This window comes from Humulus lupulus, chromosome 2 (genome assembly GCF_963169125.1).
Source record: "Humulus lupulus chromosome 2, drHumLupu1.1, whole genome shotgun sequence".
Classification (NCBI taxonomy): domain Eukaryota; kingdom Viridiplantae; phylum Streptophyta; class Magnoliopsida; order Rosales; family Cannabaceae; genus Humulus; species Humulus lupulus.
This window is the reverse complement of record NC_084794.1, coordinates 31,755,737-31,774,184: the sequence shown is the minus strand read 5'-3', so window position 1 is coordinate 31,774,184 and position 18,448 is coordinate 31,755,737. Positions and strand designations below refer to the sequence as shown.

At 38.0% G+C, this 18,448-nt stretch overlaps 1 protein-coding gene across 1 annotated transcript; it reads right to left on the bottom strand.

Moving 5' to 3' along the window:
- Positions 1–5,273: 5,273 nt before the first annotated feature.
- Positions 5,274–6,742, bottom strand: LOC133817626 (STOREKEEPER protein-like). Its single transcript, XM_062250195.1, has one exon. The coding sequence runs from the start codon at positions 6,656–6,658 to the stop codon at positions 5,516–5,518; it is 1,143 nt and encodes a 380-aa protein (XP_062106179.1). The 5' UTR covers positions 6,659–6,742; the 3' UTR covers positions 5,274–5,515.
- Between the last annotated feature and the right edge of the window lie 11,706 nt (positions 6,743–18,448).

The window sequence follows — 18,448 nt, the reverse complement described above, 5'->3', positions numbered from 1 at the left end:
AGGTTTAAATTCCTGTCTTTTGGACCTTGTATGGAAGATAGGGGGTCTTTGTAGTGGGAACGATATACTAGACCCAGCCCTCCTCCATACAAGCCCAATTGTTAAGGCCCATTTACCTGAGTTAGACTTAATTGTATAAGTTCATTATATTAGTTAAACCTAAATATTGATTAGCAACAAATTAATTCTAAATTAATTGAATTTGTTTTAATGTGACACTTTAGAATTAATAGGAAATTATAAGATTTTGGTTTTAAAAAATTTAATCTGTTTAATTTTTTTGGGGAAAACCATAGTCATTAATTTTCTAAAAATAAATAATAAAAATACTATTTTTAATTTTATAATGAACTTATTTTAAGATTTTTATTCGATCTCCACCGTTGGTTTAACATAGTCAATAGCTTAATGGGGCCTCGAGGCGCTTTGATTCGTCCCCCTACGGAAGGTGTTCATTAGCTAATTTGACAAGGTTAGATTTCGAAAGATAGATAATTATAGAGCGTTCTATGAATTCAAGAATGCAATTCCGAGTCTATAGTGGAGTCACGAGGAATTAATAAGTTAGTAAATTTATTTGTTAGATTTATGGTAACTTATTGGGCTTGATTTCATAGGCCCATGGTCCCCATTGTACCTTGGATAAAATCATCTAGATAGTCTCAATTAGTTGATTTAATTATCAATTAAAATTATCAAAGTTGACCAGGTCAATTTTAGATAGTTTCACAGAGTTGTGTTATTTTGAGAAGAAAATATAAATTATGGCAGATATTATTAATTAAGATAAATTGGTATCTAAATTAATAAATAATTTTAAATCAATGTTCAAATTATAAATAATTAATTTGATAAATTATTTAATTAATTAAATCAATAGAAAATAATACAAGCCTTGTTTTTAAGTCTAATGGGCTTATAATCAAATGGAAAATTTTACGGGCCTAAAGCCCATGATAATTTTGACCTAGGGCTTTAAAATGGCTATTATTTTATAGATTTTTTAATTAAATTAAATGGCCTAATAGAGTCTATAAAATGAGTGCTTAGAGAGAAGTCAAAACATAAGTTTAATCACTAGTTTTCTGATAGTTTTAGATTCTCTCTAAAGACAAGTCATTTTCTAAGCCTCTTTGATTATTTTCTCTTCTTCTTCTCTGTATCTATCTCATGTGTTGAGAATTGCTTACATTAGTCTAGGTGATTCTAAGGATACATTGGAAGGTTGTGAAGAAAATAGAAGATCGGTTCAGTTTCTTGATAATACTCTGCGACAGAGAGGATACAAGAGTTAGAGAAACTTAAGAAATGACTCTTTCATTCTGCTGCGTATATTGTAAGTATTATAATCTTTGTTTCTCTTTGAATTCAATTTTAGAACACATGTTTTAGGCTATCTCGTATTAATTTGTTTAATATTAGATATACATGAAAATAAATAAAGATCCTGTATAAAGCTAATCTGACAGCAACATCCACTAATAAGATAATGGGGCGGTTCCCCAAATCTTCTCTTCTTTGGTGTGGAGATTTTTCACTTTGTAAGGGTTGCTCTATCGTTCTCTGTGTGCTTCTTATTGATTCCCAGCATTGGGTTACCCATTCAAACACTTGGTATTCTTGTCTTGCTGGATGGCCATGAGTTCTTTTATTCCTCTCAAACCAAACTACCCAAGCTATGATGAGCATTTTTTGAAAGTATTCTTTTTCCATAATTTCAGAGGCATAAAGTAGAATTTCCTTAAAGGAAATATCTTCTTTCCTATGTGACATGAATGGATAATCCCACCGATCTCATATTTCTTTAGAGAAATGACACTAAAAGACAACATGTGCATTATAATCCTCTCCAAAACCACATAGTGGACAAACAATGTGTGAAAAGATATTGCGTCGATTTTAACCTTTAAGAGTGGGAAAAATTTCATTGTATCCTCTCCAAGCAATATGTAAAATTTTACGTGGTATTTTGATTCCCCAAAAGGACTTCCACCACATTGCTAATATTGTACCAGATGAAGAGGGCAGTGCAGTGTCCATAGTCAAGACTAGATTATACCCACTTTTGACATAATAGTTTCCATGATTTGTATAGTGCCAAAGCCATGAATCTGGATGATCAAAAGGAGTTAAAGGTATGGTTAAGATGTTTTGGGCGTCAGCAGCATTAAAAAATTGTTGGACTCGTATCATGTTCCACGAACCAGAAGTTTCTATGAGATCACGTACTCTAAGGGGATCAGATATATCAATTGTACTCGAGAGAAAAGATGGAGGTCTTGGGATCCATAGATCACTAAAAGCCAAATGTATCTTTTCCATTGCCTATACTTCATCGCAATCCTATATGAAAAGGTCCCTACCCCAGATGATACTTCTCCATGTTATCGAAGGTAATGACCTTCTCTAGCCTCCATTATACGTGTATGTTTCTAGTATCTTGTCTTGAACACTTTTCCTAGAAGGGAGGTAGGATTTATTAATAATCACCAAGCCTATTTTGCGAGTAGTGCCTGATTATACTGAATAAAACTCTAGAATCCTAATCCTTTCTCACACTTTGGTCTACACATTTTATGTCATGCACGCCAATGATTTTTCTTTTGTTCAGTATTAGAACCCCACCAATACCGAGCTTGTAGTCTTTCAATTTCTTGGCACAATCCTTCTGGTATACGAAAGCATGACATTAAATAAGTTGGCATAGCTTGGATAACAACTTTAAGTAAGATTTTTTTCTCCAGCTTGAGAAAAAAACTTTGATTGCCATAAGTGTAACTTCATCCAAACTTTGTCTTTTATTGAATTTAACATAATTCTCTTATTTCTACCTCCCATCATAGGTAGACCCAAATATGTTTCTATGGAATCAGTCATTTGCATATTTAAAGAGGATGTATACAAAGTGGCAATCTCTTCTAAAGTATTTGGAGAAAAATGTAATAAAGACTTTGTAAAGATTATCATCACCATAGAAAGAAAGACACTGATTTTGGATATATTTGAAAAATTGGAAACTTATAAATTGATATCTCCAATTAGAGCTAGTTATTAGTGAATGCCTTAATTGTGTCTTTCGGAATTTGATTACAATGGTTTAAAACTTTACGTGTCCTGAACATGTCGAGTATAGAGAAAATATGTTTTGTATAGCTTGTAGAGATCTCTCAGATACTTGAACGATAATGAGACTGTCATCCGCAAAGAATAAATGGGTAATGAAAGGAGCTCTATTAGCTATTCTTAGTCCCTTTATATCCTTTCTAATTTCTGCTTGTTGAATTAAAGCTGAAAATCCTTCTGCACAAACCAGAAAAAGATAAGGTGATAGAGGGTCCTCCTGTCTCAAACCCTTGATGGAGTTACTTAGCCATAGATTAATCAATTAATTTAAAACGAATATCGAACTGAAGATAAGCATTTCATTAATTTGTTAATCTAGTAAGGCCGAAATCTCATCTTAAGTAACATTTTCTCCACAAAAATATGTTCAATCCTATCGTACGCCTTACTCATATCTAATTGCATTATTGCGAATGATTTCCTCCCTGACTTCTTAAATTTTAAACTGTGAAGACACTTATAGGCAATAAGTGCATTATCTGTAATAAGTCTTCCCGGGACAAATACACTCTGTGTAGAGCTGATGAGTGAAGCTAGGAAATGTTTTAATCTATTAATTAATACATTAGAAATGCATTTGTATGGGACAAGACCGATTGGTCGAAAATCAGTGATAGCAACTGGATTTTTCACCTTTAGAATCAGAGTAATCAATGTTGAGTTAATTGTAGACAAATCTTCACTTCCATTTAAGCATTCTAAAATAGTTCTTGATACTAACAGGCCCGCAATATCCCAATGTTCTTGGTAAAACAATGCGCTCATACCATCTGGACCTGGGCTTTTATCTGCAGGCATAAAGAAAACTGCATCTTTTATTTCCTCGAGAGAAAATGGAGCTTCTAAACTCATGTTTATCTCATATGCTCATCTCACTATCACTTGTGCACCATTCGTTTCCCTGACAAGTGTTGTTCAAAAAATATTTATCATATCTTCATGTACAACTAATCTTTCATACACAATAAGTAGGAGCTAGGAAAGACATTTACAGTATGTATGAGACTCATAATTTGTTATTCTTATGTATAAAAAGCCTAAATTGGGCATAAAGAAATAGAAGTTATTTTTATACAAAGTATTCCATTAAATAGAAAGAGGCTATACTGTAGTTTCTTTATTCTGTGCCAGTTTCTTTAAAAATTGTCGTTTTTATAATTTATGTCATTGTCCCATTAGTGTCGTTTTTAACTAATATGTCATTTTCAGTAAAAGATAATTAATTACTAAAATATAAAAATTAGTGTTATACATATAAAATTTAAAGAAACAAACACATGATCTGATGATATCGTAAAAAAAACACTTTAAAAATGTTTAAATATGATATTTTAACTATGAATAAAAATAAAATAAATATATTTTATATAATCGTTACATTTTGTGGTGTCTTTGAAAATATATATATATTTAATAAAAACGTTTTAAAAATTCATTACATTTTTGTGATTAATAAGTTTAGTAAATTCGGTTAGATAAATTAGTCACTAGGAGTAAATCATGGAAAACAGGTTCCAAAATGCAGAGTTGTTTATAACTTGGATTTGAACGCGCTCACATGATCCATACATGATCCATGATCAGTTTATAAATATAATAGATATAGTATCCTCAGAAAAAATATATATTATCATGATTCCAAAGAAAATGCTTTCACCGTGCTCTATGTGCACAGCTTAAACAACTACAAACACAAGCCATTTCCCCAAATGTTGGATCTGAACTAATATCATCACTTGAAGGAATATGCAACAAAAGTGAATCTAGCAGGGTTATACAAAGCTTACTCTCTGTTCGGAAATCAGAAACACCGGAGTTTTCTCCCATAAAAATGTACTAATTCAACTCTATATTTAATCTACTCTTATGGGTTCAACGGCGCAAGTATAACAAGGCAATACTAATGACACTTCTGCATATAAAGATCAAAAACTCCAAAAACCACACAATGAAAAATCAATACTTAACAACTCACAACGAGACACCCACATTCTGCAAAGCCAATTTCCATTTCTTTATTCTTTCTCAACAATAAAACACATAACCATATAGAAATAATCTTAAACAAATGAAATTTCAGATCACAATTGGAAATGAAATAAACCCAAAATTAGAATGAAAAAGAAAAGGCAGAAGAAAGTACCCGGTAGTGAAGAACTTGATGGTTTGAGCCACAACCACTGGCCTTGGTTCGGCAATGGCTGGGTTATATATATTCACAAAATAAAAAATTCATATAATTTGACATAATATTCGGAAAAAGATGATCCTCATTAACAAAATTTGGCAAACCCTAGAACCATCTTGAAGTGTCAACTTAGTGAGCAAAATATCCAAACACTGAATAAAGAAAAAACAGCAAAAAGAAAAAAAAAACCATTGGCTTGAATGACTACAACAACTTCAATATAAGTTTACTCTGTTCAAAAGTCAATTCATTCCTCTGATTTTGGAGCTCTATTCCCTCCATGTGTAACTTCTTCCACTTATTCTCCAGCTCTTTCAACTTAGAACTTGCAATCAAAGGAAGTGTTTGCTTCATTAAGTTTTCTGGGATGGAATTCACAAGTTTCAGAGAGTCCGTCAGGCATGGATAGTTAGACCAGAACTCATCTGGGTCAGTAGGGTTAGTCTTTACTTCACCATCACTACTCTTGACGATCGGCTTCGACTTATTCTTTGCGCTTTTAGCACTATCTTCACTGCCATCGCCATTAGTCACAGTACTACCCCAAATCTTCTTCGACAGCTCAAATGACTTGCGATCATGAGGTTTCGAAAGAACAGATTCTTCGCCTTTTTCAACTTTCCCAGAATTACTCAAATACTTCTTCTTCAACCTGGATATCTTGCTCGACAACTGCCTCTTCTCCACATCAACATGGAGATTTTTCTTGATGAATTCAAGAAAAGCGTTCATATCAGCGGTAGGATCTTTCCCTTTCTTTGACTGGTAATCAATCAATCCCTTCAAGATCTCAATTTCGTCGTCGTCACTCCACAATCGCTGGAACGCGGACAACTGTTTCGGGTCCTCTTCATCGGTAGCCTTCTTCTTCTTTGAGTTCTTTCCTTCAAGTTCCTTCTCCGCCGCACGCTTCGACGTGGTCGTGGGAGTGGCTGGGGCAGGAGTCGAGACACTGGGCTTCGTGGGCTTCTGAACTTTGGACTTGACAGAGTCTTCGATGGACTTCGATGGCTTGATAGTGAAGTCGGCGGTGGTCGGCGAAGGTGGGTTGGTGTTGTCCGAGTCAGAATCCGAATCCGAATCCGTCTCCGAGTCCGACCCAGAATCAGATTCCTCCTCTTTAATCATATGCGAAGATAGTTTTCCTTTTTCATCTTCTTCACCATCATCTTCGTCCTCTTCTTCGCTATCATCTTCATCGTCATCTTCTTGACTAGATTTTTCTCCATTACCCGCTTCTGCTGCGACACCGTTCTCTTCTTCAATGCCGGCTTCGCTTTCCGATTCTGATTCTTCAGAAGAAGAATCGGCAGGAGGGGGTGCTTCCTTAAGCCGCCTGGGAGCCATGGGAACCGAAGAGAGTAGTGAAGCGAGAGAGATAGATGAGAAGAAAGGGTTTTGGCAGGGAGCGGCGAATGGGAGTGGAAGCGATGCGTCGAGAAGGACTGTATATAAGGCTTTTTCGTAGGGCTTTGATCAAGCCCATGAAACTTGCAATATTAGTGTCTGTAATATCAGTCCATACAGGCCCACGAGACTCGGAAATTAAAACTAATTAATTCCTATTGTCATTTTATATAATTTAACATTTGTATAAAATATAGATATTTTTTAAAATATTATACCATTATGTCCAAAATTCAAAATTTTAATACATAACGCATTTAATAGATACAACTAACATATTATTGTAATTATTTTATTAAATTTATATCATTATCGTATAAATTTTAATAATTAAACCAAAATATTATTTATGATTTTTTTAAATATATGTATATATATAATATGATAACTTTTTTAAATACAAATAATATTTTTTTAATAAAAATTAAAATTATGTATTATATATTATTATCATAATAATATTTTATAATATTTAAATTTATATTAATATAAATATTAAATATATAATCTTGTATTAAATATTATTATAATAATAATATATAATTCTAATTTTTTTACTAATTATATTAATATGAATTCAACTATTATCATGATAACATTTAAATTTATATTAATATAATTATTAAATATCTAGTATTTATAATATTTGAATTTCTATTATAATATATGAATTTATATTAATATAATTAAAAATATCTATTTTTAATTAGTTTTGAAGGTATATTTTATTAAATTTTTAGAATATTCTATTAAAATTAACAAAATAAATCACTAAAACTAAAAAAAAATCGTTATCTGCACGCTTTTTATATAGACAATGCATAAAATATAACAAATACAAAATATATATTAGGGTGATTATAATAATATATAAATAAATAAATAAAACAGTCATAGCAAGACATAAAAGTGTATGTACTATTTTTTTTTATCAACAAGAAGAATTGAACTTCATTAATCAAACAGGCAAAGTATACAAACCAACCGGTCTACAAACAGAGGCTTAAAAACTCAGCCAGCCTTACCTAAAACAAGATAAAAACTATTAAAAAAAAAAAAGAAAGCTCAAATAGCTCCTAACCAGCCCACCCAACTAATTACATTGTTATCTTAGCTAAAATTCTCTTTTCCTGTGTAGTCAACTTCTTGTTTTTTACAATGTATAGCCTGTGTTGAATGGTAGTTTTTATATCAGTTGCAATACCTACAGCAGTCCTAGAATAATTGTCATAAACACAACTGTTCCGATTCCTCCATATGTTATACACCACAGCTGCCAAAATCATGTTTGTGATATGAAAAAGAACACCTTGGCTTCTGCTAGAGAGCCAGATCCTCAAGCTATCATACTCAGTAGGCCAGGCTTTAAAAGCCATCCAATCAAATATAAGGTCCAAAATCTGTTTGGAAAGAATACAGTCGAAGAAAATATGGGAGTGACTTTCTGCATATCTCCCACAAACAGGGCACATAAGAGAGTCAAGTGGAACATTGAATCGAATTATGTTGTCACAGGTTAGAAACTGGGAGTTAACTACTTGCCATAACAAAAATCTATGCTTAGGAATAAACAATCTACACCAAACAGCTCAATGATATCCAACCGGTTGTTGGCTAAGAGAACTGTTGTATAGAATTGAAGCTTGAAATTTCCCAGAAAAACCAGCAGATTTGATATCTTCACAGCTGAACTTGCCTCTCAAATTACATAATTTCCTCCAATACCGGCTAGTATCCGGAGGTAACTTATAAGACTAGAAGTTTGAGCCTTTCAAATATATTGAGTTTATCCATTTAACCCACAGCAAATCATTCTTCTCAGAGATCGCCCAAATGTACTTAGCTAAAATGGCATAGTTCCAAAACAGACCATTTCTAAAGCCGAGACCACCATAAGCTTTTGGCAGACACACCTTCTCCCAAGAAGCCATATGAATCTTGCTCCTATTGCCATTGACTCCCCAGAGAAATCCACGATAGAGTTTTTCAACTTCCTTGATTATGCTTTGAGGAAGAACAAAAACACTCATCCAATAGTTCCTCAGCCCAAAAAGAACTAAGTGAATCAATTGAATTCTACCAGTGAAAGAAAAGTGCCTACTAGCCCAAGTATGCAATCACATTTTGATTTTTTGAATGATGATATCATAGTCTTCATGCTTCCATTTGGTTGGTCTTATAGGGACACCAAGGTATTTAAGAGGAAAAACCCCTTCTGGCAACTTCATCTCAACAACAATTTGATGTTTATCTACAGCAGAAACTCCCCCAAAGAAAATTTGAGATTTACTCTCATTAATTTGAAGCCCTGTCACTGAACTGAACTCCCCAAGCACATTCTTTAGAACTTTAACTATTGATAGAGTCCCTTTGCAAAATAACAGCAAGTCATCTGCAAAACATAAGCTAATGAGTTGGAGACTCTTGCACATAGGATGATACCTAAAGACAGAACCTTGGGCAACTAATTGGTGACTTCGAGTAAGATAATCCATGATTAGAACAAATAAAAGTGGACAGATTGGATCCCCTTGGCGAAGTCCCTTCTTCCCCTTAAATCGGCCTTGAACCCTTCCATTCATGAGTAAAAGGTAAGATGTGTTCCTCAAGCAAGTCATAACCCAACCTATAAATCTAGCTGGGAAACACAATGCCTTTAGAAGATCCTCTATAAACCACCAATCTATTGTGTCATAGGCTTTACTTATGTCAATTTTAATTGCACACCTTGGTGAGATAGAAGATCTTCTATAATTCTTGATAAGATCTTGACAAATTAAGACATTGTGAGCTATAGATCAACCTTGGATAAATGCTCCCTGGTTAGGATGAACTAGATCTGGGAGGACTTTGGCCAATCTATAGCATAATAACTTTGATATACACTTATAGACTGTAGAACAACAACCAATGGGCCAATAATCCACAGCTCGAGTAGGGTTATCAATTTTTGGGACCAGAGACAAGGTAGTTTCCAGCAGCTCCTCTGGTATAATACCTGTCTCAAAGAACTGACTTACTACTTTACTCACTTCACTACCATTTTCCTGCCACAACACCTTAAAAAATGCTGAACCATAACCATCGGGCCCCGGAGATTTGATAGTAGGAATACTAAACATTGCATCTCGTATTTCCTTAGGGGTGAAGGGCTTCAATAATAAAAGTTGTTGATCTATTGAGAGCTTAGGACCTATCGCAATACATTGTCTGTTTAACTGCTTAGAAGCTGAACTAGGACTTCCCATTACACCTTTAAAATGATTCAAAAAGTGAGAAACCACTTCAGAAAAATTATCCACCATCCTTCCTTGTTCAAAAATGTAAGTGGCTATTCTATTGGCCTCCCAACGCTTCTTCAAACAAGCATGGAAATAGGTCATATTCATGTCGCCCTTATTTAACCAAGTTATTTTACTTCTTTGAGACAAAAAACTGTGATACATATGCTCTTGATTTCTGAAAGTTTCAGCAGCTGCTCTAACTTTATCTTGTAGAGTAAAATCATAAGGATGAAGTTGGGCAAGAAAAAGAGCTTCTTGATATTGATCTTTAGCTTTTTGATAGTGAACTTCTATATCTCCAATACGATCCTTATTAAACCTCTTCAGCTTATGTTTCAACCTCATAGTCTTCAAATATAAAGCCTTCAGACCTGTCCCCTTAATCATCCTCCTCCAATTTTCTAAAACCATTGCTTTAAAATCAACATGATCAGCCCAGAAATTATAAAAATAAAACAGTTTAACACCCACATTCTCCACAGCCAAAATAGAAATTGTACAAGAGCAGTGGTCTGAAATTGTTTCCCAATTGAACATGGCTGATGTATTAGGAAATAAATCTAACCACTCTTCATTTGCAAAACACATGGTCTATCTTAGAATATATACGAGCTGAACCTTCTTGATTGTTAGACCATGTAAAGAAAGAACCAGTGTTTTTAAGTGCATACAGTTGATTCTCTGCCAACCACTAAGAAGAATCCAATAGTTCCAATTTAGACACCAGTTTTCCTCCACTTCTATCCTTTGCTATAAAAATCGCATTAAAATCTCCTAAGATTGTCCATGAAGAGACTGGACGAGCAATCTTGGATAAACTTAGCCATAAGACCTTCCTTTCCTCCAAAGTATTTAGACCATAAACGAAAGTAGCAGTAAATGAGTGTTTTTGACCTGCCGTTTTAATATGACAGTGAACAAATTGCTTATTCTCCTCTAGAACACTAACCTTGACAAATGTCTTTCTCCAAATTATCAAAATTCTTCCTTCCATAACAGGACTAATGTAAAAATCCCAGTTTCTAAAAGTATTATTCATCAGATCCTGAACTTTGTTCCCCTTCATTTTAGTCTCCAAAATGGCTCCAACCCCTACTACAAATATCTAATACAATTTTATGTTTTTTCAGACTATTCAACCCCCTAATATTCCAACTCAAGATATTACAGTTATCCATCAGAGGCTCTAACTTTTCCCCTTCCTCCTTTCTCTCCCTCTAACTTCTCCTGAAGCACTTCAAAGTGGTTTGTTTGCCTCTGTCCTACTTCCATAGATTTGCTATCTTTCTTATTACTGCTCCTTGTTTGCCCTTGCTTATTCAAATGACCCAATTTCTTATGGGATAACCATTTTTCTGTTGAACTCTGACCCTCTACATCCTTAGGGTCATCAACCAATTCCTTACCTTTAGAATTCTGTCCCTCTATTGCAGTAGAGCCTTCATTTAACTCCTTAGAGAAATCTAGTGTTACCCCCAGCATTTGGTCTTCCTTATCCCGTCCCTCATCAGCAGAGGTTCTAGGGAGAGGTTCCTTCTTAACCCATTGTGTCTTCATCTCCTTACGACATTCAGCCATTGCATGCCCATAACCTTCACACATTTTACACTTAACAGGCAGCCATTCATATTCCACGCCTTGCTCCACTAGCTGACCTTGTTCATTCCAAAAATGAATAATTCGAGGAGGGTTGTCTGTGATTTCAACCTCCACCAAGATCCTAGCAAACTAAATTCTAGATCTCTCTTGAGTAAACTTATCTACCATTATCGGTTTGCCTATAGTACTAACTAGAGCACTAAGACACTTGCTTCCCCAATATTGAAGGCCTAGATCCTGCAATCTAATCCACAGCGGCACTGAACGAACCATACGTATAGCACTTAAATATGTAGTCCATGGCCGAATAAGCACTGGTTTTCTGTCAAAATGAAGGATACCATTTTCTAGAACATGGTCTCAAGTAGCCTCATCATTAAATTTCACCATAATCAGACCCATTGTCATCCTTGCAATTTGAACAATCCCTAGGTGACCCCAAACTCTCTTTATAAATCCTTCATACACATCCATTGGAGGATTTGCTCCAAGAACCATACAGATAACAGTAGAACTCCAATTTGTCGATTGGCTTTTCACTTCTTCAATATCAATTATTGCAATCCTCTTACCATCCTTAACCAATGGTTCAGCATATTCAAGTTTCTGATCACAAAAGGAAAGCTTACCCGATGTAAACTGATTCCAATGATTTTAAGCCGATGCCTGATAACTTCCTTCCTCCACTTTGTCCGCCCAGCTAGATGTAGCCATCTCAGGTGCCTTAGGCTCATCATTTTGAGTTTCATCAACGTCCGTCTCTCCCTTCTCAGCCTCGGTTAGGGTCATGCCCAGAGACTGATCTTTGCCATTCATAACCACATCTTCAAGAACGAATCCTTCCTGATTATTCTCTTTTTGGATTGAAGGCAAGCCCTGAGCTGCCGATCGAGTCACAGGTTTCCGAGCTGATTTCTTCTTCTTCGCCATGGAAGAGAGGGAAAACCAAGTGTATGTACTATTATAAAAAAATTATATATCATTATAAAAATTATTCATATTTCTTTACAAATATAAGTATACTTACATATTGTAATGTCCTACTAATTCAGGACATTTAAAGTGTGTTTAAATAGTGCTTAACTTATTAAGCAAGTCATTCGAACTCAAAAGTGTAATTAAGATTAAATTATGGTTAAGGCACTTAAAATTTTGGTCAAAGGAATTAAATAGTTCATTAAAATGTTTTAAATATTTACAAGGGATCCCAAAAGTTTGTACACAAAATACAGATATATCCAGAGTTACAAAAATAGCCGACCTAAGCGGCAAAGTTGGACCTATACCCTAAGTCCCTCAAAATATGTCTCGACCGTGGCAGTCGAGTAGATTGAGTATGTACACATCGCCCCTAGAGCTCTCCAACTCATGGCTGGTTCAATTTCCCCTTGCCCTTACCAGCACCACAAAGCACTCGTGAGCCAAGGCACAGTAAGAAAACTCAACTAGATATAATAGATATTCATATAACCATTAACATTAAATACATGTGTAACGCCCTACTGCCTTAGAGACATTACTAAGTGAGTTCAAAATGTGCAACTAACTCGCTAATCGAGGTTTTAGGACAAAAGTGTAATTAAATCATAATCAGAGTCATAAACTTGAGAATAAACCTTTTATTGAAAAGCTATAAAACATTTAACATTTGGGATCCCAAAACATTGTTTAGAAGTATTTACAACTCAAAATATAACCAAAGTCAACTAAACGACAAAATTCAGGTTTTGTACAAACATCTCTCAAAACACCCCTGGCTGTGGCAGCTAGATAGACCGGACATGTATGCGCCGCTCATCCCACTCGCCATACTCAAGGTTGATCGACCCTCCCTTTGCCTTTACCTGCACCATAGAGCACCCGTTAGCCGGAGCCCAACAAGAAAACTCTCACAAACAGATGATAAACACATATCAACACTTAAGATAAAATCAAGCCAACACCAGGTCATACAAGTACGGCCATGCCGTCCCAGGCGCTTTACCAGGCCCTGGGTTTGCGGTCTAAACCATAAGGATATCCCAGGTATCCCTTGGGGTCTCATCCTGGTAACTCGCACCCTGCGTGCTAAACGCTGCTCTCGGCCCCTTCCCGTTCTCGGCCTTCCCCGTTCCCGGCCTTCGCCGTTCCCGGCCATCACCGTTCCTTTATTAATACATACATGTTATATACTAAACATATATTAAAACACACATAATTCCAATCAAAGGGCCATGCCCCGCAACACAATCACATAGGGCCGAGCCCTGCAACACAATCACATAGGGTCGAGCCCTGCAACACAATCACGTTGGGCCGAGCGCTGCAACACAATCACATTGGGTCGAGCCCTGCAACACAATCATATATTCACATAAATTCACATATTATAACAATAAGTTACTTATTTCCCTCTAGGCACGCTAATCAAGGCCCTAAGCCTTATTAGCAAATTTAGGTCGTTACAACTATCCCCTCCTTACAGAAATTTCATCCTCAAAATTACCTGAATAACTCGGGATACCACTCCCGCATCTCAGATTCCAATTCCCATGTCGCTTCCTCAACCTTGTTGTTCCTCCACAACACTTTCACCAAGGCGATGGTCTTGCTCCACAAGACTTTATCCTTCCGGTCGAGAATCTGAACTGGTTTCTCCTCATAAGATAAATCTTGATCCAGTTCCAAATTTTCGTAACTCGGAACGTGCGTCGAGTTGGACACATACTTCCGGAGCATGGACACGTGAAACACGTCATGGACCCCTGATAAAGCTGGAGGCATTGCCAATCTGTAGGCTACCTCCCCAACCCGTTCCAAAATCTCAAAGGGGCCAACAAACCTAGGGCTCAGCTTGCCTCGAACACCAAACTGTCTCACTCCCTTCAAGGGTGAAACCCTAAGAAATACATGGTCACCAACCTGGAACAACACACCTGCGTTTCAGGTCTGAATAACTCTTCTGACAACTCTGGGAGGCGAGCATTCGAGCTCTGATCTTCTCAACTGCCTCATTGGTACTCTGAACCATCTCAGGACCTAAATACCTCCTCTCACTTGTCTCATCCCAATGGATAGGTGATCTGCACTTCCTCCCATAGAGCATCTCATACGGAGCCACTCCGATAGTCGCCTGATAGCTGTTGTTATACGAGAACTCAATCAAAGGAAGATACTTACTCCAAGATCCCCCAAAATCTAGCACACAAGCTCGTAGCATGTCTTCTAGTATCTGAATCGTCCTCTCAGTCTGTCCATCTGTCTGAGGATGATAAGCGGTACTAAACCATAACTGTGTGCCCATAGCCTTCTGCAGACTTTCCCAGAACTTGGAGGTGAAGGTGGGGTCCCTGTCGGATACTATCGACCTTGGTGGCCCATGCAGTCGAAAAATCTCCTTCACATATAGCTCAGCATACTGCTCCATAGTATAAGTCGTCCTGACTGGTAAAAAGTGGGCGGACTTGGTATACCTATCCACAATCACCCACACTGAATCATGCTGTCCTACGGTCTTTGGCAACCCAACTACGAAGTCCATGGCAACATCTTCCCATTTCCACTCCGGAATCCCTAGAGGCTGCAGCAACCCTGCTGGCCTCTGATGTTCAGCCTTGACCTGCTGACAAGTTAAGCACTTGGCCACATTATCCACCACATCCCTCTTCATGCCTGACCACCAGTACAAAGCTCTTAGGTCTTGGTACATCTTCGTCGTACCCGGATGCAAGGAATAGGGAGTGGTATGCAGTTCATCCAGAATCTCTCGCCGGATATCTGCATCCATCGGAACACAGATCCAACCCTTATATCTCAGTAACCCCATCTCCGAAATAGAAAAGTCCTTGGCTGCTCCGACCAAGACGTTCTCCCTGTAACCCCTCAACTGGGAATCATTCTCCTGAGCCTCCCTGATCCTCTCAAGGAGCGTAGACTAAAGAATGATGTTGGCTAACCGACCAACCACCAACTCTATACCCGCTCTAGTCATCTCCTCTGCTAGCTCCTCGGATATCTATCTCGAACTGAACAACTGTCCTGGGCCCTTCCGACTCAAGGCATCAGCAACTACGTTAGCCTTTCCAGGATGGTACAGGATATCACAATTGTAATCCTTGACCAACTCCAACCACCGTCTCTGGCGCATATTCAGATCCTTCTGAGTGAAGAAATACTTCAAACTCTTATGGTCATTGTATATCTCACACTTCTCACCATATAAATAATGTCTCCAAATCTTAAGTGCGAACACCACCGCTGCCAATTCCAGATCATGCGTGGGATATCTCTGCTCATATTCCTTTAACTGTCTTGATGCGTAGGCTATCACATTCCCAGCTTGCATCAATACACACCCTAAACCCTGTCTGGAAGCATCACAATAAACCACAAACTTCTCATTATCTGTCGGCAAACTCAACACTGGCGCTGAAATCAACCGCCGCTTCAACTCTTTAAAACTGTTCTGACATCAGTCTGTCCAAACATACTTTGTCTTCTTCTTCGTCAATTATGTCAACGGTGTAGCTATTCTGGAGAACCCCTCAACAAACTGCTGGTAATACCCTGCCAACCCCCGAAAACTCCTCACTTCAGAAACACTGCTCGGTCTAGGCCAGTCCCTGACTACTTCAATCTTATTTGGGTCAACCAGAATCCCCTCCTTACTGACGATATGGCCTAGAAATGTAACTTGTGGTAACCAGAACTCACACTTGTTGTACTTAGCGTATAACTTATGCTATCTTAACCGCTGCAATACCAAACGTAGATGCTGCTCGTGCTCTGTCTCTGACTGTGAGTACACTAGAATATCATCGATGAACACAATCAAGAACTTGTCTAAATAATCCTTGAAAACCTTATTCATCATGTCCATAAAAGCTGTTAGGGCATTGGTTAATCCAAAGGACATAACCAGGAATTCATAGTGCCCATACCTCGTGTGGAAAGCGGTCTTTGGTATGTCCTCCTCTTTGATCCTTAACTGATGGTAACCAGACCAAAGATCTATCTTAGAGAACACTGTCTTTCCCTGCAGCTGGTCAAACAAATCATCAATCCTAGGCAGTGGGTACTTATTCTTGATGGTCAACTTGTTTAGCTCCCTATAGTTAATACACATCCTGAGGGATCCATCCTTCTTCTTAATAAACAACACTGGAGCACCCCATGGCGAGAAACTCGGTATGATGAACCCCAAATCCAGTAGCTCCTGCAACTGGATCTTCAACTCCTTGCTGGAGCCATTCGATAAGGTGTCCTAGATACTGGCTCCACTCCTGGTACCAACTCTATAACGAAATCAATCTCCCGCTGCGGCGGCAGCCTTGGCAGATCTGCTGGAAATAAATATGGGAACTCACATACCAATTTGGTCTCCCCCGGTCCAACCGACACAACCTTAGAGGTATCCACAACACTTGCTAAGAATCCTATGAAACCTCCCTGCATCAGGTCCCTAGCCTTTAAAGCCTAAATCATAGGTACCCATGGTCCACCAGCTGTTCCCACAAGTACAAAGGGTACCTCCCCTTCTGGCTCGAAAGTCACCATCCTGTGCTTATAGTCAATTGTCGCCCCATACTTTGATAACTAATCCATTCCTAGGATCATATCGAAGTCATCCATCACAAGCTCAATCAAATCAGCAAACAATTCCCTACCATCTACCTCTACTGGTAAAGCTCTAATCCACCTTCTAGAGACTACCAGTTCCCCAGTCGGCAATAAGGTCTGAAAACCCCTAGCATACAGAACACTAGGTCTACACAGATGATCTATCACCCTAGCAGACACAAACAAGTGGGTAGCCCCCGAATCAAACAATGCAGTATAAGAAGAACCAGCACTAAAGATCTGACCTGTCATAACTGAGGGGCTGGCCTCCGCCTCAGTCTGAGTCAAAGTGAACACCCTGGCAGGAGTGAGACTGTTGTCCTGTTTCGGCTCCTCCTTCCTGGCTTGTGGGCAATCCTTCTTCAAATGATTGGCGCTCCCACAGATAAAGCATGCCCTAATCTTGCACTCACCCTGATGTCGTCGTCTACACTGAGGACACACTAGAAAGCTCCTCCAGTTGTCACTTCTGCCCTGACGGCCACTAAAACCACCCCGTGCTCTCCTATCAGAACTGGGAGGAACAAAATAATCTGGGGCCTTTCTCTTCTGCTCACCGGAGCCACTACCCCGGCTGGATCCAATAAAAGGAGGCACTGCCCTCCTGGCATTGCGCCTAACAGTGCCCTCTCTCCAAATTTGGTCCTCGACCCCCTCAGCTGTAAGGGCCTTGTCTACCACTTGAGCGTAGGTAGTAGTCTCTGGATCCAAAGTGATCTTTACTTCACGGGCGATCATAACATTCAATCCCCGTACAAACATGTCCCTTCTTACTGCATCTTTCGGCACTAGATCTAGCGCAAACTTCCCCAAACAATCGAACTTCAGAGCATACTCTGTCACGGTCATTCGGTTCTGAGTTAGGTTGATAAACTCATCAACCTTCGCAACTCGGACAACCACACTTTAATACTTTTCATTGAAAATGTTCCTAAACTCTTCCTAGGTCATAACTATCACATTCCTCCTCTGAACCACCACGTCCCACCAGATGCGGGCATCCTCTCTGAACATGTAGCTTGCATAAGCTACCCTTTCGTTCCCCTCAACCTTCATGAAATCAAGAATAGAGGAGATCATATTCATCCACTGCTCTACCCGCAGTGGTGGGAGGATGCTGTTTTCTGAACCGCTCATATAAGGTGTTATACCCAAAAATTGGAGAATGCATCCTAGGAGGCTAAGGAGAATGCATTCTAGAAGAGCTAAGGGGAGTGGTCCTAGGAGACCCCAAGGAGGATGTGGTCCT

Excerpts from the sequence above, each read along its gene's own strand:
- LOC133817626 (XM_062250195.1), bottom strand. The coding sequence starts at position 6,658 with ATGGCTCCCAGGCGGCTTAAGGAAGCACCCCCTCCTGCCGATTCTTCT.